Genomic DNA, 23874 nt, shown 5'->3' with positions numbered 1-23874 from the left:
GTGTGTGGTTGGTTCACGTGTACAAATGCGAATATTGCTGCTTTCTTTAGTATATCTTCGTATAGTTCATTTTGAAGAAGAAACGGCGTTAATTAGGATATCAAATGGTTCTGCTAAGCTGATACTTCAGCGTCACGTTTGGTGAGATGATTATTGTATTAAACCCTTTAAGTCTGTTCGGTGCTTTTTGCTTATGGTAACGCCTACGAAGACATTTGTAATTCGTGGTGCGCTCGTAAGATTTGCATGTGTTGCCAAGTTGAGGGGTCCTGCAACAAGTAATCTTGGACGGTTAATGGAGCGCGATCACCACACTCACAACAGATGTATATTCTTAGTGCAATTCATGCCGTGATGTTATATTAGAATCAGAAAATCTGAATTAATGATTTAGGCCACTCCAAGTCATATCTTAGCATGATCAGGACTACAGACACTCAAGCTTATCCAATATTCCTACAGCATAAGTAGCTAATTATGCTTCTGCAAAATGCACTGGGAAAGGTTTGATGGCCTGCTACACTGCATGGTTTACAGTGGTCAACCGCTTTTGTCTGATACTACATTGTTGTGCTCAGTTGCAGCATAGGGGATATATAATCTATGATCTATGGTTGCAGTAAAGCTAGTCTCACATGGCCAGACCACTTTTTTTTCTTTGAGTTAAGCACTATAAGAAATGTCTCATGTTACCTCTGCTCATGTAACCACTTTTGCAAGTGAAATGTCTCATTATAGCTATCTTAGGAAAGTAATTATTGGCTAAGTTGTCCAAAAGATCCTTAAACTATTTACACATCAGAAATTCTTCATTCAAATGTGAAGTCTTAGCGTGTTTCCAGCCTTCTATTCAGTAAACCTTGAGAAAAGTAACTGTCAAAGCTTTGAGTCATTAACTTTGTGCTCCAGGCTAGCGTTTTTCAGTGATCATGTGGTAAAGGTGATGTTTTAACTGAAAGTTGCCAATCTAGGACCATACAGTTTAGTAATCTGATGCTATTAAGCTAGTGATTAATGTTATCTACATACTGAAGTTACTTCTGTTACTGGTAACAGAATCATTGATAATAACTATAACATCAAGAACAAAACTAGTCAGAAGTGTTTCAGCATATATACCCCTGACTGTTCTAGAGTTAAGGATGGTGTGACTGCCTCTATTAGAATCCCTGACTGCTCTATTACAGGTATCGCGATCTTAAAGTCATGTGCACTTAAGTGCCTGTACTACTAATAGTCCTCATAAATTGGGGTTCCAGCTTTTCCGTGTGGGTGGGGGACCAGAAACTAAGGTTTGGCTTTGTAGATGTTGCTGTATTCCTTATTTGCAATCTGCACCCAAGAGTAATTTTTGCCTATGATGGGATCCATGACAATATATCCATATGTATTTCTACAGGGAAATATCTACTACCCTTATCATGAGTGGCGCAAAAATTTGAACAAGAGGGTGTTATGTAGGTACGTGCTGTAGGGAGATCTGCGATCGCAGTCAAAGTCTTGATCGACCAAAATTTCACTTTGACCTGTGACTAAGAGCCTTTTTCAGTCTTTGACCGGTGACCTAGCGACAATATTTCAGTACTTTCAATTGTGGGTCGGAAATTTTTACCTCGACTGTTGACTTGGCACGAATTTGGTGGTCTTGACCTTTGACTTAGACTTTGACTGCAGTTGCAGATCTACCTAGAGTAAGTGCCTGTATGTCACCCCCTTTGGGGAGAGAAGTCTATTATTGATAATTAACTGATCCATTTCAGTTTAACAGTACCTTGTCTAAAATTGTGTATTTCATATTTGTGTGTATTTTTGATCTAAAAGTTATGGTTTTGTACAGAGTGTATCATGACTTAATGTATCATGACTTAATATTAGAAACGTTTTGGCCAAGAGTTCTCTAAGGTTGCATGCTTGCATGGCTTACATTAACAGGTTATATCTTACCTGTTGACTAGCATCTGTTTGTAATCTTAAACATTCTTTATTCCAATACCAACTAATTTTGTGACCCATTTCTTACATGCCCATACAGTAGTAGAAAAAGTATTTTGTACAGAATTTTTTTTACCAATAATCCAGTTGCCACTACTAGTATGACTGTAGTAGTAACTACTGTATGGCATTGTTACTGAAGCGCAAAATTTTTGAGAGTTGGGTTTATTTGTTAGTGTTTCACAGAACACTTTTAATTGCAGAGTATATAGAGCAATAAGCCTGCTATTCTTAATAAAGTGGTCTGTTGTACAATGTAGCTGTATCATTGCAGTAGTTGAATAAAGAATGAGAAGTCTTGTTGTTGAGGATTAAAAAAATATTTTCATCAGCTAAAAAGTTGTTCCTCAAGCACGTCAACGAGTATATCACTTTAGTGCTCCCTCAATTCTCTGACCCCCTTGGGACCCAAAACAACACTACTATTAATGGTGTTCAATTATGTAGTGATGGTTCTACAATGAACATTTTCGGCCCCGCATGCTTGAATTTAATCATGGCAAGACATGTTCAAGAGGTTTGGATGATCAGAGCTACTCTAATAGAGCAGTTATTTCTACTGTTCAGATAACCAAGTGTTCGGATAATCGAGGGAGCACTGTACGTATTTGTGTAGTACTGGTGATTTTCAATGATAGACAATGTGGTTTTGTTGTAGTGTCCACAGGTGAAGGATGACGCTGTCACAAGGTTCTGGCAGTCTCACGTGCAGCACCATCAGAATAATGGAGTTCCCAGACAAGGACATTAACCCTCCTCCATTAAGTCATGGCATACTCACTGACTCTGGTGCACTAAGTGAACACAGTTACAATGAAGAGGAGTACCTCTCTCCTCAGAGATTAGTAAGTTGTGTACACTCTCTGTAGCTATATTGTTTGACTGGACCACAAATATTGGCTTAGTAATGAGGTATCCTTTTTAAAGAGCAGGTCACAATAGACAGAGCCACTATAAAAAAGTGATCTTATTATAGAGGTTGGTTTGAGGTTTTGCTGTGGTAAATGTAGTCTTACGTGGCCAGACTGCTTTTTTTTTTTCCTTTTCCAAACACAAAAGGGAAAGAAAGCTATCTGGCCTCACAAGACTAGTTTTGTCCTGACCTTACATGTTACTATACATAGTCACACTTATTGCTGTATCTCTGTGACTAATCTGTGTGCTACCATAAATATTTCAAACTACATAGCTACAGTAGAACTTGGTGCCACCTGTATAAAAAAGCCATTTCTTTAAAAGTCCACATTTAAATTCCTCTAGCGAGACATTGTATAAAGCAGCCACCTACACTTTAAGGTCAAAAATTTTTGGCCCAAAGCAACGGCTTAGACAGATATTCCACTGTGTATATGAGAATTACAGAAGTGTTTACCAGAAAGTATTTACATCACAATTCTACTCTACAGCATGAACTAACTGGTATAGAGGATCTCAGTCAGTTAGTATACCTGGAGATGAGGGTCGATGCTACTGAGAACAGTCTGGGAAACTTTGGTGTTTACCTTCCTAACTTGTTGCAGTTGAAACTGAATGATAGTGTTATTAAATCTGTCAGGTGTGTAGTGTATGTGTTGTGATGTTTTTCTGTACCAGAATGTGATGTGTATTTGTGTATATGCATGTACTCAAGTCTGTATAGGCACTATGTAAGTAGTGTACATGTACGTACATGTATGTGAACAATTTGCATGTAATCATGTGTGTGCATGTGCACATGTTGTCATGTACGTATATACGTCTGTGTACTTAACTACTGTACTTGTACACTATAGGGATATTGGTTCATCACTGAGGAAACTAACTGTTCTATGGATGAACAACTGTAAACTGGAGGATCTTGATGGAATATCATCAATATCTCAACTACAGGTGAGCATACAGTATATCACTATGGTGATAGTGAACTAAATGTGTGTCATGTGCTGAAACTTATAAGAGAATGAGGAGTATGATAATAATGATTGAGAATTTTAAATATCACAAGTTCTGTTCTTACTGTACAGGTAGAACTCTTCCCAACACTTAGGTTGTTATGTGATGATGTAAGTTACTTCACGGTACTTCTCCAGTACTCGGTGTTGTACTTGAGGAGAAATATAAATTTCATTAAGTTTATATGTTCTTATGATGTCAGGATCCATCTTGTGTTCTTGTTTAGCAACCTTTGTGTGACCTAACTACCTAACTTCCTATCAATCTGGCAGCATATACAAAACTCAAAAACATCTTTACATTTTCTTATTCAATGGCAGAATTGTTTTTTTTTTTTTACTATGAACATAACAAGATATAGCTTTTCTCTGAACGATTTGATATAACCCAGTTAGATCTTGTTATTAGTAAACTCAGTATATACATATACAGTGCCGTGTTTACTCGATTTGTGTTGCAGGAGTTCTATTATTTTTATTTTTTATTTTTTGACCAAAAATAAGAACAAAACCCTTCAAATAGTGCTACACTGCGGTATTATTCGAGGGTGTGCTACTATTGTTTTAAAAACCGTCACTGCTATAAACATGTAGCTATTCTATATAACATTATAGTTTTATAACAACATACTCAACAACATTGCTACTTACTTCTTCTATACAAGACCTTTCTTTCACTCAAGTCCTTCTGAGCACAACCACGTCACACCTCGTGTTACGTGGTCAGTTTACTAACTAATATCCAGAACTTCAGTTTTGTGACAGATGTTAAGTTAACCAGGACCATGCCTTCCATTAAATACTATAGGTATGTGGGTACCAGCAATGAGTATTTACAAAAGTATAATTCGAGAGTGTGGTGCAATTAAAATTATTTTAAAATACATGAAACCCTTTGAATAGAACCGCACTGTTAAAGTTTACTGTACTGCACTGTGCTACTATTCGAGGATGCAGCACAAATCAAGTAAATACGCAATACGTAAAATCACTACACTGTAGATGACTAGATGTTTTATTGTATGTTGTTTTGATCAACAGTCACTATGGTGCAAAAATAAAATTTCTTTTGTAGTCGAAGTTTAATATCTCTAGAATCAAGAGTTACTAACTCCCTCTATTATTAACTCTTGCTATAATGTTGCTGTGTCATTATACCACAGGAGCTGTATTTGGCTGACAACCAACTAACTGACATCAGTCCATTGAGTATTTTAGAAGACCTGGAGATACTGAATTTAGCAGAGTAAGCGTCCTCACAATATATGTGAACAATAGACTCACATGAAGCAACTACGTACAAGCCTTATCACCTACACTAATCCATTATTGCCAAGCAACATTTGTGGTTGTTCAATGTAATGTATACAATATACATAATTATGTCTTTGTATATGGTAGTTGTGCCTTAATTTTAGGAACAAGATCAGTGAGATGGAACAGCTTGGCTATCTGGGATTGTGTCCAAAGCTCATTGCTCTTCAGATTAATGGCAACCCATTCTGTATATTACTATCCTCAAATGTGGAGGTATGTGAAACCTCATATATAAGACCATCTTGGGGACTATATGTGACCGGGCCTGCAAAAACAGGGCATGTGGGCACAAATTACACCCCGTCACTCTACGGGTCATATCACAGTATTATATTTGCATTCTGTAACTTGCATTTAAATGCTTACTATGAGCCAAAAATTGCATTGCTTTTTGTACCATTGTGCATACATAATGGTACAAAAAGTTATGAGTGATGAAAGTTTGAAAAGTAGGCAAAATCATGTGTCCACATGCCCTATTTTCCAGGTCCAGTCACAAATGTTGTAGCCTCATTATGATGTGGTCTTATCCAATGAGGTGTTATACATAACTGTTATACTGTTACTATCATTGTGGCAATATAGAGGTATCTGCGCAACTTTATCACAACCTTTTGTTTTGTTTTTCAAAGAACACTGTTATCTCCTTTGTGAGTACAGTGGATCCTCAGTTATCCAAACTCCAATGTCCTCAGGCTCCCATACCTTCACTAGTCTAATAGAACATACACCTGTACTCAAAATATTCTAATAGAATGGTTATTTCCAATTTTGGATAACTGAGGGTTTATTGTATTTCAGTACACTGTTCTGGCTGGAGTAGGCAGCTCCTTTCTACTGCATTAAAGCTGTATCACATGTACCACACATGCTGTATGACATTCATACATACATACAGTATGCTTATATAGTAATGGGGTTCTTGATTTTATCCAAACAGCAAGCACCTTCTTAATTCTTAAATTTTGTGAGGGTATACAGATTGTATTCTTTTTGCCATCCCTACCACGAAGCATACTTAGTCCATGCAGCTTGGTTTCCACTCCTTTGTCTCCTATGACCAAGAGAAGCTCCTGTACCTCAACAAGGCTGTCACTCTCCAGCTGATACGTTCTCTGGTGGTACATTAAATATTGTGTGAGTCCAGGTACTTCCTAGACTCATAGGATAACAGTTAGACCACTGCTAGTTAATATAAATGATAGTGTTGAACATTAATTAGGATAAATGCATCCCTTTTTAATAGAAAATATACCCACTCTTGTAGAAAACACACCTGCTACGTATTACTCACTGCTCTTTACAGTGGTTGGCTATTCAGGATTGAAGTTATTGAGAATCCATTGTGCATACATATTTGTGTATATTTTCAGGGAAGCTCTATATATGTACATGCTGATATTGTTGTAATGTATTAGCAACCTTGTGTAGTAGAGAGCTAGATGTTATGTGACCACATTTTATCCATTGGACAGACTTACAAACAAGCTGTACTCAAAATTGTTCCTCACCTTCAATTTTTGGACCAGAAACCTCTCACAGCGGAGGCTGCAAAACAAGGTTGTTTGATGTCTCAGTCATCTCTGCTAAGGTATTTGAATAGTGTAGCTACTTCTGTCTACATTGTCCATATATGCATGTGCGTATGTGTGTATGTGTGTACTAGCATGTTAGCTTCTTAAAGTGTAAGGGAAATTATTCTATAAACCAGTAGGGGGACCTGGTGGGTAAGACATGATTTCATATTGCATATGGTTTTCTGTAATTTAATTAAATTCCACTGGACACCATAGTACTACTAACAAATGCTATAATAATACAGCAAACAGTTTATACTTGAAATAGCATCGGCTCTTATTCTAAATAATGTACTATTTCAAAGTTTACCGTGCTGTCACTGGGTACGATGGGCCAAGTAGATAAAATGATTTTTACAGTAAGGAATAACTATTTATGACAGTAAACACAATGCTAAACTTCATGGTTTACTAGTATGGCCAGTGACTCTGTACTCCATCAGTCATTTATCATAACTCAAGTACCAAATACACTAATTGTATGAAGGTAAGTTTTCGGTGAATTCAAGCTAGCGTTGGAGAGTGAAACCCTAGCTCACCTGAACTTACCAAAAAAACTTACATTATACTTAACAGGCAAACCTCAATTAGGATTATGGTGTATTATATAGTTATACAACGGCCATGAGTGCTCTGCCTGATATAAACGCACGAGCCTGAGGGCCGTCAGGCCCGAAGGCAAGTGCGTTTATACAGGCAGAGCACGAGTGCACGTTGTATAACTGTTATGTACCACTCACCTAATAGGTGGGGAGAGTCTCACAAGACAGCTGTAACACTTATAAAGGCCAGGTTTCTAACATCGATTGTGGGGTAACCAAGCTGGACGTTGCGATGACGTTCACCCTGCAGTACTACAGCCACCTGAGATATTGAAAGCTAGTACGCTATGGGTTATATCACTAACCTGAATTCGCTGTTCGACTCTCATCATGTAGTGCTCAGCATGCCAGCCGTGATCACTCAATCGCTATATAGACTAAGCGCCAGACTAATCGCCATAGCGATTCTCTCGAGCGAAAAAAAGCAGCTAAATAGACAGTTTAAGTAAACAAAACCTAACTACTAAACGATACTAGTCTAATTCTTACTGTTCACACTGGTTAAACTCGAATCTGGTGGCATGACAAAACTGGTTACCACAATCGAACGTAAAGGTTAGTATTATTTAGAATATATTTGTTTTATTGAGTCATTGTCGAAGTAGACTACAGTTTAATCTGGGCTAAGATGGCACCAGACTAGTAAGGTGTATAAGTACGTTTATATATGTGTAGACTAGAGTGGTGGTTACCCGCGTTGGCTTTTTCGATCGCCATTGGCTGCTTGTAAACATTATACGTATTGGTGACATTATGGCCCACAATCGACCTTTACATGTCAGGCTATAAAAGAATTCAAGTGATCTGTGAAGTGTTTTTCCACCTATTAGATGAGGTGTCGTAGTGGTCTTCGCCACCGGCACTTGTGCTATGCTGCACAAAACCGCAGCCAGTGCAATATCTGTATATTGCACTGCGGTCGGTGCATTATAACTTATAATGCACTCGTTGTGGTCTACAAAACCGCAATCAGTGCATTATAAGTTATAATGCACTCGCTGCGGTCTGCAGCAGTGCAATATACAAATTATGGCACTGGCGGGGCCTTTGAACTTCCCACGCAGAGTGGTACATATAGCTTTTAAAGGCTCTTTTTGGTTCATATTTATAAAGGTTGCACAGCACAGTGGTGCACAGCTTGATTTCATGCTCAGAAATTCCAAGATCAATTGTTCTGATATTTGTATGTATATACTGTAGAATTACTACACATATTACAATAGTTTGTATTGTTCTAGTATGTCACTAGCTGATGTTGATAATGTTCCAACTGAACGGTCCAACCATAAGTTGATTGAGTCGTTTCATCAAGATAGTCAGTGTATGTAATATACTATTGTATGTGGTAGTGTGTGTTGTAACCAAGCTGATGTATTGTGTGATTTTGTTGGATCAAATGCTCAAAGCCTTTGACTACCTTTTTAATGTAGTCACGCATCCTGGGCTGCTTTATACTAATTGGTATTTGCTTGGCTTATAACACCAGTTATCCATAATAATTAAACAGTTCTGAAGTTTGTTGCTTAAAGAAACAACAATACTAATTAGGTTTTGAAAATAAAGATGCATGCAAATATTTCTGGCTTTGTGTTCTCTATGATGTAGAGAACGATGTTAGTGGTCAAAGTTCTGGTGATTTACTATTTCCTTAACAATTTCAACACAGTCTGAACATGTTGTACTTTATAAGCACTGGAATATCTGGTCTATACTTCCATGTCTTCTCCATATGATACCTTCATTGTCACTGTTTAATAATGTCACTAAATTTATTGTCAGAGTAATAACATATGTGACCGGGCCTGCAAAAATAGGGCATGTGGGCACACACTACACCCCATCACTCTACAAGTAATATCTCCGTATTGGAAACGTATATTTCCATTCTGTAACTTGCATCATGATGCCAAATAAATGCTTACTAAACCCTGAAAATTACAATGCCATAGCATAACAGTACAAAAAGTTATGAGTGATGAAAGTGTGAAAAAGTAGGCAAAAATCATGTGCCCACATGCCCTGTTATCGCAGGCCTGGTCACATATATTATTAGTTGCCTGTTTATATTAATGTCAGTATCAGGAAGAGGGACCATGTTGTTAGAGAGGCCGGCTACAGTTGCTGGTTTCAGGCCCAACACTTCGTCACAAGTAAGCGTGTCCAAATCTGTTGATGAAAGTAGTGAGCTCACACATGGTAAGTGTCAGTGGGTTGTTAAGATGTGTAGTGTATAAGGTGATCGCTACAGGCATTAATGAGGTGTTCTGTGGAAATCCAGCACGTGCGTTAAGAGCACGACGAAAGAAGAAAGGCCTTACACAACAGGTAAAGTTATTTACACTGTAAATATTGAAAACCAATGTACTTGTTAGTGCAAGTAGCAGTGTATTGTTTGTATCATCAACAGTGCCACAGTACATTATATAGTTATACAACAGCCACGAGTGCTCTTCCTGATATAAACGCACGAGCCTGAGGGCCGTCAGGCCCGAAGACAAGTGCGTTTATACAGGCAGAGCACGAGTGCACGTTGTATAACTGTTATGTACCACTCACCTAATAGGTGGGGAGAGTCTCACAAGACAGCTGTGACACTTATAAAGGCCAGGTTTCTAACATCGATTGTGGGTAACCAAGCCTGACGTTGCGATGACGTTCCCCCTGCAGTACTGCAGCCACCTGAGATATTGAAAGCTAGTACGCTATGGGTTATATCACTAACCTGCATTCGCTGTTCCACTCTCATCATGTAGTGCTCAGCATGCCAGTGTGCCATATAGACTAAGCACCAGACTAATCGCCATAGTGATTCTCTCGAGCGAAAAAAATCAGCTAAATAGATGATGGTTTAAGTAAACAAAACCTAACTACTAAACGATACTAGTCTAATTCTTACTATTCACACTGGCTAAACTTGAATCTGGTGGCATGACAAAACTGGTTACCACAATCGAACATAAAGGTTAGTATTATTTAGAATATATTTGTTTTATTGAGTCATTGTCGAAGTGGACTACAGTTTTATCTGGGCTAAGATGGCACCAGACTAGTAAGGTGTATAAGTACGTTTATATATATGTAGACTAGAGTTGTGGCCACCCGCGTTGGCTTTTTCGATCGCCATTGGCTGCTTGTAAACATTATACGTATTGGTGACATTATGGCCCACAATCGACCTTTACATGTCAGGCTATAAAAGAATTCGAGTGATCTGTGTAGTGTCTTTCCACCTATTAGGTGAGGTGTCGTAGTGGTCTTCGCCACCGGCACTTGTGCTATGTTGCACAAAACCGCAGCCAGTGCAATATACAGGGTCGGTGCATTATAACTTATAATGCACTCGTTGTGGTCTACAAAACCGCAACCAGTTTATAAGTTGTTATAAGTTATAATGCACTCGCTGCGGTCTGCAGCAGTGCAATATACAAATTATGGTACTGGCGGTGCCTTTGAACTGCCCACGCAGAGTGGTACATATGCGCTTCAATCACATATATTATATGAGAGAGAGAGAGAGAGCCATAAGTTGCTCTTTTGCTGTGCCCTACATGGAAGTACAAACTCCCTAGTTTTATAGCTGCGTAGGCTAGAGAAATGGGAGTACAAATTTTCTTGTTCAAGGAAACAACAGTTGGGAATTGAACCCAGAACCTAGGCTAATTCCCAAACCACTGAGCTACTGCCTCCCATATCTCATTGTGGGATTTTCAAGATTGTAGTATTTGATTCTGTAATAATGTATTGCTGTTCTTAACATTTAGTCAGAGCTGTTTCCTGGTGAGTTTGACAGGCCGTACACATCTCCAGGTGCGTATGTCAGTCCTGACCGAGAAGGGTCTCCTGTTATCAGGGAGGAGATAATGGAGGACCTGAAATTATGGAGAGAAGAATACGAGAAGTACGTATGAATGTGTTCTTACATATAGGGGTCTTAATGTGTACCACACTAATAGAAACAGGACTGGTGTCTTGATTATCAAAGTGTCCTGATTTCAAGGGTCTTGATATGTGTACTAATACAAATGGGACCATGGATACATGTATCTGAACCTTAATTTTCTCAGGCAATAATATATTATGAAAGAGAATTTAGGCCGTCCATGAGCTCTATTCAATTACTCTAATAGAACACACACACACTAACTTGCCATGAAATGCTTTACTTGTGTAACTACAGTGTAGCTGTAAGTGAAGCCCATTCGTTTATATACATAGTTCTGTTGAAATAGAACATATACTTACTCTAATAGAACATTCACCTATGACAAAATACTCTAATAGAGCAGTCACTTATACTGTTCAGATAATCAAGCTCCTACATCATCTCTATTAGATGATGTTGGTAGAGTAGATACATAATCATCCAAACTACAGTGGAACCTCAGTTATCCGAACCCCTTGGGACCAGGGGTGGTCCATAAGTCTGAAAGTCCATATCTCTGAAACTGAGGATAAATAACCTTAAAAGGCATAAAGAGCATTTTTAAAATTTCACAAACTACCCTAATAGAACAGTCACTATCCTAATAGAGCAGTCATTTCTGTGGTTTGGTTAACCAAGAATCCGGATAAGTGGGGTCCGGATAACTGAGGTTCCACTGTATTATCCCAGTCACTTCATAGTACTATTTTGTATACATATATTCTACAGGTTATCAGTCACATTACGTGAGACAACTTTTGATGAATCAAACACAGTCCAATCTCCCGTAATGCAACAAATTGAGTGTGTGGATGGTCTAACCGTCACTGCTACCAAGTATGTTCTGCTGTGTAACCATACGTACATCGTAAATTAATACCATATTTCCTCATATAAAAGCCGCATTCAAATAAATCCCTGGTCCTAAATGAAGGCCAGGAGGCGCTACCTTAATACAAGGGATAGGATGAGATTAAAATAGCGTAATTAGTAGAACAAGGCTTACTACAACCAATGAAACACATGACTTGTTACATTAAGGATGTCAACAGTAGCTGCTACAAGGAGTAACAAGGATTTTCAGCTGGTTAAGGAGTGGATTATAAGAAATAAATGCCCGGGCTTTTATACAAGGAAATATGGTATGCTAATAAAATGTTGCATGTTATATACGTGTAGTAAATCTACTATATAAATATTTATCAGTACAGCCTAGACATCAATTTCTGTAGCCTTTAACTCATTATTCGTATTCATATTGCTAATGAATTTATCACCTGTGTAACAACCATACTGTATCTTGTATTAACAGATCAGTGGTGTTGTTGGATGTGGAGAGTGATGATGAAGAAATGATGGGACAAGCTAGTTATCAGTTGAGGACTAAGAAACGTCAACTCCCTGCCACCCCTCATCCACCCTCATCCTTCCAACCATTACCACCCAGTAAAACAAAACGAAGACCACACACCGCTGGAGACTTTCGTAGTCGCAGATATCGAAAACAATCCCTGGAAGAACAAGTACAACTAGTGGGACAACCTGTTGTTAAACCACTTGATGGCGACCGAGTACATTCAATACTTGATGATCGGCAACCCAGTCACTTAACTAGCATCAATGGACAAGTTCCTTCTCAAGAGGACTCAGTGGTGGCAACCAGTCAACATGCTGAAAAGAAACCACATAAAAAGTAAGTCTAGAACAATTATAGCAGGTGCTGTAATTTCATTTATCTGTTGTTAGTGATGTACGTATGTCTGTTAAGACTTTTTGCATTTATGTGTGTGAAATTACGAACATACCTGCATAATTGACATGTTTGTATACATACTTACTCATTAGTTTATGTGACTAGATCTGCAAAAACCTGACATAATGACACAAGTCCAAATTTTACAGTATAAAGCATTGATTACAATGGATAAAATGCTTGCGTAGTTTTAAAAAGTAAATTTTTAAATGCTTTGTTCTTTGTGAAAAAGAGTCTAATAGTAAAAACTTCATATATCATCTTATATACCTACTCAAGAGGAGTTTGAAAATCTTTGTTCCGTGAGTTATGGTTGTGGGTGTCTGTTTACATCTCACCCATAGTGGAGAAAGGTGAAAACCTTATGCAGCAGTGGATTACCCTATTCATGGCGAACACAATGGTGCAAGTTGCAACTCTGTATATTATTGTATTCATAAGTTACAATGGTTTTTATAAGCACTGATAATTTACTTTCCCTATACTCTCTGTACAATTCAATTTTTCTGTTGTTGCTGTGTACTTTGTAGGGCTATATGGTCAAAAGTTATAGTTATTATCATATGAGCCTTATAACTTTACCAGAACATACACTTGGCTAAGCTAGAATACAGAATTCAAACAATGCACCATTACGTTGGTTTTTTTTGCAGATCCAGTCGCTTTACTAGTGAGATTGTATTGGTATCAGTGCTGATATTACGAGTATATCAGTCAATTGTTGGGGCGAGCCTGAGCAAGCCCCAGTATTGTCAAGTGGCCATGGTACGTACGTCGCGTGCACGAAAATTCCTTAAAGAAACCGGAAAGCCCCACACTTGGTAGTTGAAATGGTACATACGTCGCGTGCACGAAAATTCCCAAACGGAAAGCCCCACACTTGGTAGTTGAAATGGTACGTACGTCGTGTGCACGAAAATTCCCCAAAAGAAACCAGAAAGCCCCACACTTGGTAGTTGAAATGGTACGTAAGTTACGTGCACAAAAATTCCTATACAAATCGGAAAGTCCCCACAGTTGGTAGTGGTCCCAGAGCTACCTCATGTGCACAGTAGCGCCCGAACACACATGGAAAGAAATGAGAGATTAAGGAGAAGAAGAGAACGTGATAGAGAAAGAGGAGCCCAAGAATCACGAGATGAAAGAGATGCAAGGTTTATCACTAAGGCCATGCCTTATGTTTTACGGATGCGGTGGGTCAGTGCTTTGCCAAACTTGAAAACGAAATAAAAATCACATGATTGGCTAAAAAGACTGATAAAAGACTTTAAACTTATTAATAATGTGTAATCAGTAATTGGCGTAGTAGCTGGTAGCGATGGAGAGCTTAAAGAATAAAAGTGAGGAAAACGGAAGTCCCTCTTTACATTTTTAGCACTGTCATCCGTAAGATCGATATACTTTAATAGAGCAGTCACATTTACTCTAATAAAACAGTCAGTTACAGCATATTATCTATGGTCGCAGGTACAATTTTTGTTATTCTTCTGACCTGCCAGGTCAATAACAATCCGTGAAACTTATAATTAATTTGGTATGGCCTATAATGATGTTTGATATAATATTGCCACTGTATGTATATAGATTGGCTAGATGCAGAGAATATGACAGAGCTAGGCGAGCAGCAATGACTCCAGAACAATGAGCAACCATACTGCAACGCTTTGATTATTGACCGCTACATGCTTAATGGTTGTTTTCTTTCATTTGTATTCAATAATTCCAACACTGAATAAAAAGTGCACTTTGAATGTTGTGAATCCTCTACTATCACGTGTTGATATAGCTACATGGCTACTTGTCTGGCATTGCTTCAGTGACCTTAACATCCTGCAGTTAACTTAAATCAATAAGCATGCAATTAAGTACCCGATTTCCAAGTCTTCTCTCTCTCCAGTCTTATCTTTCCCTACAGATAGAAAAGCTTCAGGTAACTAAATTAAATTAAATTTAATGTTTCTGTTTGTTTCTACAGGGATGGCAGCATCAGCCAAGCAGGCTGCTTTCAGCCATGCCCTGATTACATAGATACATTCATTCAATATGTTCCCAGTTTAACAACTGGGTGGCTGTGAGCAATGGAAGTAAAGTTTCTTGCTCAAGGAAACAACAGTACAGAGCCCAGCCTGAGCATTGAACCTGCAACCTTTTGATTAGCACGTTCTTAATTTCATACAGCTACATATTAAGCATGCATGCAAAACGCACAGTTTACCTTTGGTTGATAACTGCTATTTTAGGCATATTTGATATTTGATGTAATAACAAAATCACTAATTTTTGTATACCCATTAGCTATTTTCGCCAATGTAATTATGAGATCACTAACATATTGCTAAATTTACTCAGGTTAAGCTATATGCAATCGAACATCAAATAAAACATAGCTCAGGCTCGCCCCCACATGCTTTAGCATCTGTCTAGTAAGTCTGAATACAGATATTTCACTCAAGTATTACAATAAGTAGTACAAGTGCTATCCACAAATAAACTCTGACTTTTGTCATAGGTAGCAGCAAGAGTTCATAATATATATAGTCGCCCTCTTCTAATATTATGAACTCTTGGTAGCAGCCTTGTGCTAATAAAGAATTACATTGTTGGAAAGCATATTATTGGGTAGAAGGGTCTTTGCAAATTTAACACAACCATATTGATCATGCTATAATACTCTATTATGCTGTATCTCAAAATAAGTTACACTTTTGAATAATCAGCTGTTTATTTATTGCTGGTTCAATAGAAAACCAGTACCATATAGCCGGAAAGTTTGGCGAGTGAACGATGTTTCACCAAACTGAAATCCACCACATCTTTTGTCCAATACAAATCTGTAGTAGCTCAACAAATTTGCCAGACTTTGTTCTCACCAAAATCCTATCGCAGCAAATTCACCAAAGTTTCCTCCCACCAAACTAATACACGTGGTCACCGGTCGCACCAAACTACGTGTACATGACTCACTGTTGATATCGATCAGAGAGAGCAACTCACAGCGATTGTAAGTCAATAAATATAGTTTATTTAGTAACAATGTTAAACCGAGTCGGGTCATCCAGGTCCCGCTTAATTGGGCCCCACAAGCTAAATTAAATGTGGACGTGTTACAACACGTCATAACGTAGCCCTGCTTCTTTCATGAGCCACGCCCCTTAATGTAAATTACTGTTTGTAGACATAGGGTAGCCACGCCCATTCATCAGTCTGTAGGTATACACGAATCCAAGTCCATTATTGTCTGCAGGCTTATGTAGAGCCACGTCCACTGATCAGTTGTTATTGTATGAGTCATAATCGAGTATAATAGTGCTGTGATTAACTCTTTTAAAATATTGTAACTGGTTTTGTGAAAAGCAGACTATTTAGTGGTAATGAGCTTGCAAAAAACTTCACAAACAAGTATTAAAAAAATATTAGGAATTTTAAATTAGAGTAGGGACAGTATATAGTACTGCAATAAAAAGTACTGAAACAAGCTGAATCGGAGTAGTACGTAATGTCCAAATACTGTAAAACAATAAGAAGTGAATATCCCTACTGTGCCACTATACACTGTCCTTACTCTAATTTAAAATTCCTGTTTTTTTTTATACTTGTTATCTGAACACACGTAAGGCCCAATGGATTAGATAATGTAGGGACCACTATACACAGCTAACAATGGCAAATTTTTCATTTGACTTATGAGTACTGATTATTTTGCAACCTATGCAATACCTCATAAGGCAATGTTGAACTGGGCTATAACACATTATTCAAGCAGTAAACCTGATGACACACATCTTGACTATACAATTGCTGTTAAAGTTGTTGCTGCTGGAAACATATGTGCTAACATTTACACCATGTGACAGTTATGTTAGAGTAGTATATATGTATATGCGCAATGTACGTACTACTTCTGGTTTTCACATATCACCACTGGTTTTCACTATTATCCGTGTGTACTATTTTGTTCACAGGCTACCTAATCCTCCCATTGACACAGACAATCCCATTCTAAAAGCGTCCACTAAACCGAAAACACGAAGAAAACTACCTAACCCAAAGCATCCAACAACACATTCGTTAGATTCTGACTTGTGATCCCCATGTGTATAAATTTTGTATATGTGCATATAATTCGTATATTGTGTATGGAGCAGTGTTTATTGGACATATTATTTATATGTATCACAATCATATTCAGATATACTATGATGGTGATTTTTTAATATCGAAATATATTTGCGAATGCATAGGAGACAGAATACTCTTTCATAACAATTTTGGTAATTGGTTTTGGCTGTTGTTACGGACACATTTGCATAGCTTTTTGCAGCAGAACTGCTAGTAAAGCAAAAACTTGAACAGATGATGCACTGACTTTAGTAAGGTGTGAATTACACGTGTTTTCGGTGACATACTGTGTTGTGTGTGGTAGATTCAGAAATTGTATGTAGACTGAGTGTAAAATAATTGCAGGGTGCCTTATGTGAGGCATTGTAGTTTTAAAGTTTTCTGTAACGGAAGTGCATGAATCATAATGTAAGGTGTGAAATGGTTTGGATGATGTATGTGGCAAGGGTGCATGTGACATGTTTTTTGGGCCTGGTCAACTTTATTGCTGTCCAACTATGCTAATTGTGTGTACGTGATTGACATAAAGTATGTACTGTGAATACATGTATATGCCTTACCTAACATTTTCAAGGATTATCTTTGGAGGAATCTCCTTAAAACGAGCCAAGAATGATTTTGGTTGGATGGCGTAATTGCAATGCAGCACTGATCTACAGTAGCAATTGTGGAGGGCGTCCGACAATACTGCTAAAAATTGGGAGGTTCGTACTCCCTCTATGCTAAAGATAATGAAAACAACAGCCATACATAGGCAGTGGTATTTAGTATTTAAGATGGCTTTTGGGTACAACACAACAAACTTTTAGGTTTGAGCACCAACCACCCTATGTACTTGTACTAAATCTTACACCTGTTTTCTGTTGACTACTGAAACAGTGTGTAAGTTATACTATAAATATTATACTTTTGGCACTTGCCCCATGAAGAGATTCTTATTAGGCTGAGCATACAACTGTGATAAGTGTCTAGTAAAGCATCTGAGTACACAAATTATACAAAATGAACTTTGCACATCATGGTTTTACATTACATGCAGTAGCTAAACTGAAAATGTGTTTTGCAAAATTGATGGAGTCACAAACATTCACATTCCACCACATTCGACTCGTCTATAGAATAAGCACATACAATCTATGCATATTGATAACATTAGTACACAACACCATGTGCATGCAGATCACCTTATACTTGTCTCTACACTGTTCTAAGTTTGCAATGGTTGCCTGCCACAAGCTATATATATATATATATATAGAAACTGCTACTTTTATATGCCATGCAGTCATGGATAAACAGTATAATCATCATGGTTTGTGATATGCACTGTGTGCCTCACATGTATTATAAAATATGCATATATATTGAAAAAATAAATAATGTAGATTACATGCGCTAATTTCAACAGGTGAATTTAATGTGGTGGAATGGGATATATCTTTAATTATGTGTGAACATTGTTGAAGTTAGCTTATTGTTATAGGCCTATGTCAATCAGCATAACAAGGCTTGAGTGCTAATGCTAGCATATTAGATGGATATTTAAAAAACTATGGAGCTTAATTTCATGAGAATATATTGATATATACTCCCTAATAGAGCAGTCAGTGGAAACTGCGAACTGCAATAGAGTACTCAAATACATTCACGTAGTTACTTAAACTGACACTCTCTTTGAAGTGAGATACTCTAATAGAACTTCTCTAATATTATGATAATAGTAAGAATGTTGCTAACCTAGGAGCATAATGCAAGCATCGATCATGGGAACACTGAAGAGCATAATATAGGTGAAATTTTTGAGAAATTCTTGGAAGCATTTTGAGCAAAATTTGAGCATATTTAACTCAGGCCTATAGCTACTTGTTGTGCCGGTCTATGACCCATGGCACTATGATGATGCAGATCCAGTGCAGTGATCTCATTTACCAAATTACCAGAAGACTATCTTGTTCCATAACCAGCTCATTGCAGTTGGCACACAACCAGTGAATATATACAATTTTCAAACACATCTTCAGACAACTTAGCTATAATTATACTGCATGCAATTAATGCAGCTACTATAAGTTCATTTTGCATTAATTGTGTACTCTGACATTTAATTATTATGAATGATCCTGAATTACACAAGTGTATTTTATCAGCCTGATCAGAATCTCCATACACCAGAATAATACATACACGCGGAGTAGACATAATTGTACACATTGCACAAGTACGGCAGCAGAAAAACAGGTGCTATAAGCTAAAAACACAACTACGTGAAAGCAATTAACCGCATTATAGTCTACTTGGTTTTCACTTTGGTGTATTTTGGGCGAGCAGCCGCGTGCCTACTGTCACTATAGTCTACTCCTCCTAGTTCACTCCCCCTCAGGCTCAGTACTATTGATCACTTGCAGCCGTTGCTCAGTTCACCGGCTCGGCGGACGGCCGATAGAAGCCTACACTGCTGCTAGAGTATTATACGCGAGTTATAGCAGCCGGCATGGCTATATAGCTTAAACAGACTGTGGACTATCAATACATTCATTTCCAGCATGGCCAACAGTAACGAACAAGTTACCCTCTCAAAAGTATTAGAAATCCTGCAGCAACTAGAGGAGAAACTTAATGCTAGACTTGGCAGTATGGAAGCAATGATCATATCGAGAATCTCACACGTACCATCTTCGGATGATGATGTTTCTACTACTTATCCTGTATCGCAGAGCAGTAGCTTTGCCAGTATGTCACACAACGATGATACACCGCCGCTCAGCATCGAAGTGCCGGCCATTGACGACGAAAACAGTCACAGTACGATTGTTCTGCGTGCCGCAAACAGCGGCAGCACTGATGATACTCACGACCACAACATACCGAATGTTAATGCTTCTACTACTGATGGTGCATCGCAGAGCAATGGCACTACCAATATGTTGGAAACAGAAGGGAATGCCGACACTCCCACCACTAAGGTAAGTGTCCCTAATATGAGACAGTACGTATTATGGGACACTTTGATAATTTGAGCTATAATTACTATTAGACACTTACTTCAGTGTGTGTAGCATGCTATAAAGGTAGGGTCCGCAATCCGAAAAATCAACTTCTACAAATCAATCCCCCTACCATTGTGGGATGTTCATTGTAGTATCCCATTGCTTGATCCACCATGAAACCGGAGGTACGATTGTTGTCTTCACAGAAATATCATTTTCAGTATCTCACAAGATGCAAGATTTAGTTTTAAAATTTCGTGCTCCACACAAAGGACTGGATGAAACTTGCTACTTAGCCAAATCGTATCCAGAGTTGTTGTAGTTGAAAACTACGCACAGAAATAAGTAAATGATTTGCTGGGTGTCCGGCACAGGGTTGCTTTTTTTGAAAAAACAGACAAAGAAATATGAAGTTTCGAATTCAAACTGCCCTACCACCCAGGGCAAGAGAAGCCAACTATTCCTCATAGTGTTTCGATACGGTTGGGTGCATAGTCTGTCTATGCTGTTAGTTTGGAAAAGATCTGAGACTTCTCACCATCTGGGTGACAAGCGTCAAAATTTTCTGCACTATCAAAGAATTGTGTCGCGCTTTCTAATCATTTCCAGCGCTTCTGCAGCCACAACAATCATCAATTATAGACTAAAACTATGGCAAAAGATGTCCCTGAACGTTTGGTAATAGCGGTTGTCAATTATTGTTTCATCCACAGCTTCCACGCCTCGCTCTAAGCTATGCATCAAGGGAGGCAGCAAAATCGTCCAAATTTGACTTCACCTCTCACGCTCCACAGCAGCTTCAAATCTTCACTAGATCACCCTACATCACCATTAAGCTTCAAAACATCCAAAAACAAACCGAAAAATGCACAAAATCTTTCATTTTTGATTCGAGCTGGGTGGAGCTCCTGGTGAGCTGCTGGTATACTGCATCATATGAAATCACAGAAACACCAAGTACCACTACTATAAACGTTTTGATCCATCATTTATCATCATTCTAAACAAAATTAAGTGACCAGTGTGGCACCAGAAGTACTGGAAAGCACTTTGGTACCATTGAGAGAATCCCTTGAAATGACGCACGAAAATTTTGACGTTCTTCACCCAGATGGTGAGAAGTCTCAGATCCTTTCCAGACTAACAGTATAGACAGACTATGCATCCAACCTTATCACATCACTATGAGGAAGAGTTGGCTTTTCTTATCTTGGCTGGTAGGGCAGTTTGAATTTGAAAATTCGTGTTTTGTTTTCTGCTTTTTGAGAGAAAGTAACCCTGTGCTGGGAACCCAGTGAATCATTTGCTTATTACTGTGCGTACTTTTTAACTACATTAACTCTAGATAATACCTAGCTAAGCAGCAAGTTCTATCCTGTTCTTTGTGTGGAGCACGAAATTTTAAAATAATTTTTGCATCTCACGAAATACTAAAATCGATAGTTCTGTGAAGACAACAATCGTGCCTCCGGTTTCATGGTGGATCTAGCAAAGGGATACTACAATGAACATCCCACAATGGTAGGGGGATTGATTTGTGAAAGTTGATTTTTCGGATTGCGGACCCTAATAAAGGTGTTTTGACATGCCGGTTTTTACAAGTAGCTATGTACAATTTTACTAGTTAACTAGTGCATAAATCATGAGAGTTGTTGAAGATGTCGATATAGCGTAAGCCCTCATTTATTGGATATAGTTTGCGCCCGCAATTGCACCGCCCACACGAAACCATACAGACGGCTGTAAAATACTCACAGATAACCTTTGACCTTTGTGTCGATCATATCAAAGTTTCAGCCTTCTAGGACCTTCCACTGAAAAGATATATGCATTGGAAGCAGGTGGTGTGACTACTCAGTTATCGTCAGGTTATTTCCATTATCGGCAACACATAGGATTGCCGTACATTAATAATTGGCAGTTCCGAGTTCTTCTACTATTTCGATCTGTACGCAAAAAATTCTAGAATTTAAAGTATACTGGTGTAATTATGAGTATTTAAGGAAATCTCAAACAAAATTTCATACAATTCTTATGCGTGAAAATTTGGCTACATTAATTTTTTTTTTAGATAATGGAATTTTTAATATAACTTTCGATACAACTCTAGCATAATGGACAAAACACACACTTCTCAATATCAACATCTTCATTATCAATACAGTCTTCATGTATCCATCTTGTACAGCAACACATTAGCCACTTCCTCCCTGTGCCTGCATCATCAGCAAAGTGACCAAAACACACGCAGCTCCTGTCAACATCAATCTCATCATCAGCATTGTTTCTTGCCCTCTTGACAACTGATTGTATTTGACTACTAGGTTTTCGTTTTGAGGTACCTCTGCCAGTATTGTCTTCTGCTGTATTGGGGGAATGGTGATCACTTGCAGCATCATTAGATACTTGTTCTGAAATAAGTGTGGAACCGTCTGTTAATACATTCTGGGTTACACTGCCTGCTTCATCGTCAACGTGTGTATTCCTCCTCCTCTGCTTTCTCTGTCGTGGCTGCTTAGTTTGTTTTTCAAGGCGCTTTGCTTCCCTCAGTGCTGCCTGCTGTGCCTTCTCTTCTTTCTTACGCTTCAATTGCTCTTCTTTCAATTGTTTTTTCATTAATCGCTCTTGCTTTCGTTGTTCCTTTTCTTCAGCTTTTCTTTTTTTCTCATTCTCTTTCTCTTGCAAGGCTTTCAGACACTCTGCACTTGTTAGTACACGTGCTTTTCCTGTATTCATGGTTTTAGGTCGAGATGTTTTAGCTACAGGCACATTGAGTAGCTCCATCAAAGGTGATCGTTGTGCTCCATTGGCTGTCAATATAGCTGCTGACTGAGTAGAGCATGCTCCTGAGTTCCTATGAGATGTAGGAGTGTTACCACCACTTGTGTCTTGCTGAGCAGTGCCTCTCAAGTGATCAGGATGGTTGACCTTCAGCCAAGCTTCATACTGTGCATCTGGTAGGTCAAACCCTTCCTCGTACCTACGGGCATACTTTCGCTCTTGGTCAATTGTAAAGGTGGTGTCACAGTCCATAGAAGATAAAGCATCACTCGGTACATCATTTCCCAACTGGTCAGTTGATTCACCATCTCCATCATCCTCTAAAATAGGTACACATAACAGCTAAGGTTAAGGTAAGTGAAGGTTAAGTACCTGGTCTGAAGTGCTCAGGATGGTTGACTTTCAGCCAAGCTTCATACTGTGGATCTGGTAAGTCAAACCCTTCCTCATACCTACGGGCATACTTTCGTTCTTGGTCAATTGTAAAGGTGGTGTCATGGTCCATAGAAGATAAAGTATTGCTTGGTACATCATTTCCCAACTGGTCAGTCGATTCGCCATCTCCATCATCCTCTAAGAAGGTATGCATAACAGCTAAGGTTGAGATAAGTGAAGGTTCATTACCTGGTCTGAAGTGCTCTGGATGGTTGACTTTCAGCCAAGCTTCATACTGTGGATCTGGTAGGTCAAATCCTTCCTCATACCTACGGGCATACTTTTGCTCTTGGTCAATTGTAAAGGTAGTGTCATGGTCCATAGAAGATAAAGCATCACTTGGTAAATCATTTCCCAACTTGTCAGTTGATTCGCCATCTCCATCATCCTCTAAATAGGTATGTATAACAGCTAAGGTTGATATAAATGAAGGTTCATTACCTGGTCTGGAGTGTTCA

The 23874-nt window shown here is 38.4% G+C and overlaps 2 protein-coding genes across 2 annotated transcripts; one reads left to right on the top strand and one right to left on the bottom strand.

Annotated features, from left to right (window-relative positions):
- The first annotated feature begins 2 nt into the window (after positions 1–2).
- LOC136261542 (leucine-rich repeat-containing protein 56-like) lies at positions 3–17188 on the top strand. Its single transcript, XM_066055557.1, has 14 exons — positions 3–141; positions 2651–2837; positions 3399–3547; positions 3765–3861; positions 5087–5169; positions 5342–5453; positions 6716–6831; positions 8658–8740; positions 9496–9615; positions 9668–9744; positions 11181–11317; positions 12071–12178; positions 12654–13034; positions 17057–17188. The coding sequence occupies exons 2-14, from the start codon at positions 2667–2669 to the stop codon at positions 17178–17180; spliced, it is 1758 nt and encodes a 585-aa protein (XP_065911629.1). The 5' UTR covers positions 3–141; positions 2651–2666; the 3' UTR covers positions 17181–17188.
- A 5015-nt stretch (positions 17189–22203) lies between these two features.
- LOC136260937 (putative uncharacterized protein DDB_G0290989) lies at positions 22204–23552 on the bottom strand. Its single transcript, XM_066054849.1, has 2 exons — positions 23354–23552; positions 22204–23301 (listed from the first exon to the last, which is right to left on the bottom strand). Exons 1-2 carry the CDS (start codon positions 23484–23486, stop codon positions 22307–22309), a joined length of 1128 nt encoding a protein of 375 aa, XP_065910921.1. The 5' UTR covers positions 23487–23552; the 3' UTR covers positions 22204–22306.
- Between the last annotated feature and the right edge of the window lie 322 nt (positions 23553–23874).

This window comes from Dysidea avara, chromosome 7, assembly GCF_963678975.1.
Source record: "Dysidea avara chromosome 7, odDysAvar1.4, whole genome shotgun sequence".
NCBI classification, from domain to species: Eukaryota; Metazoa; Porifera; class Demospongiae; order Dictyoceratida; family Dysideidae; genus Dysidea; species Dysidea avara.
The sequence above is the reverse complement of the archived record's forward strand: the minus strand, read 5'-3'. Positions and strand labels throughout refer to the sequence as shown.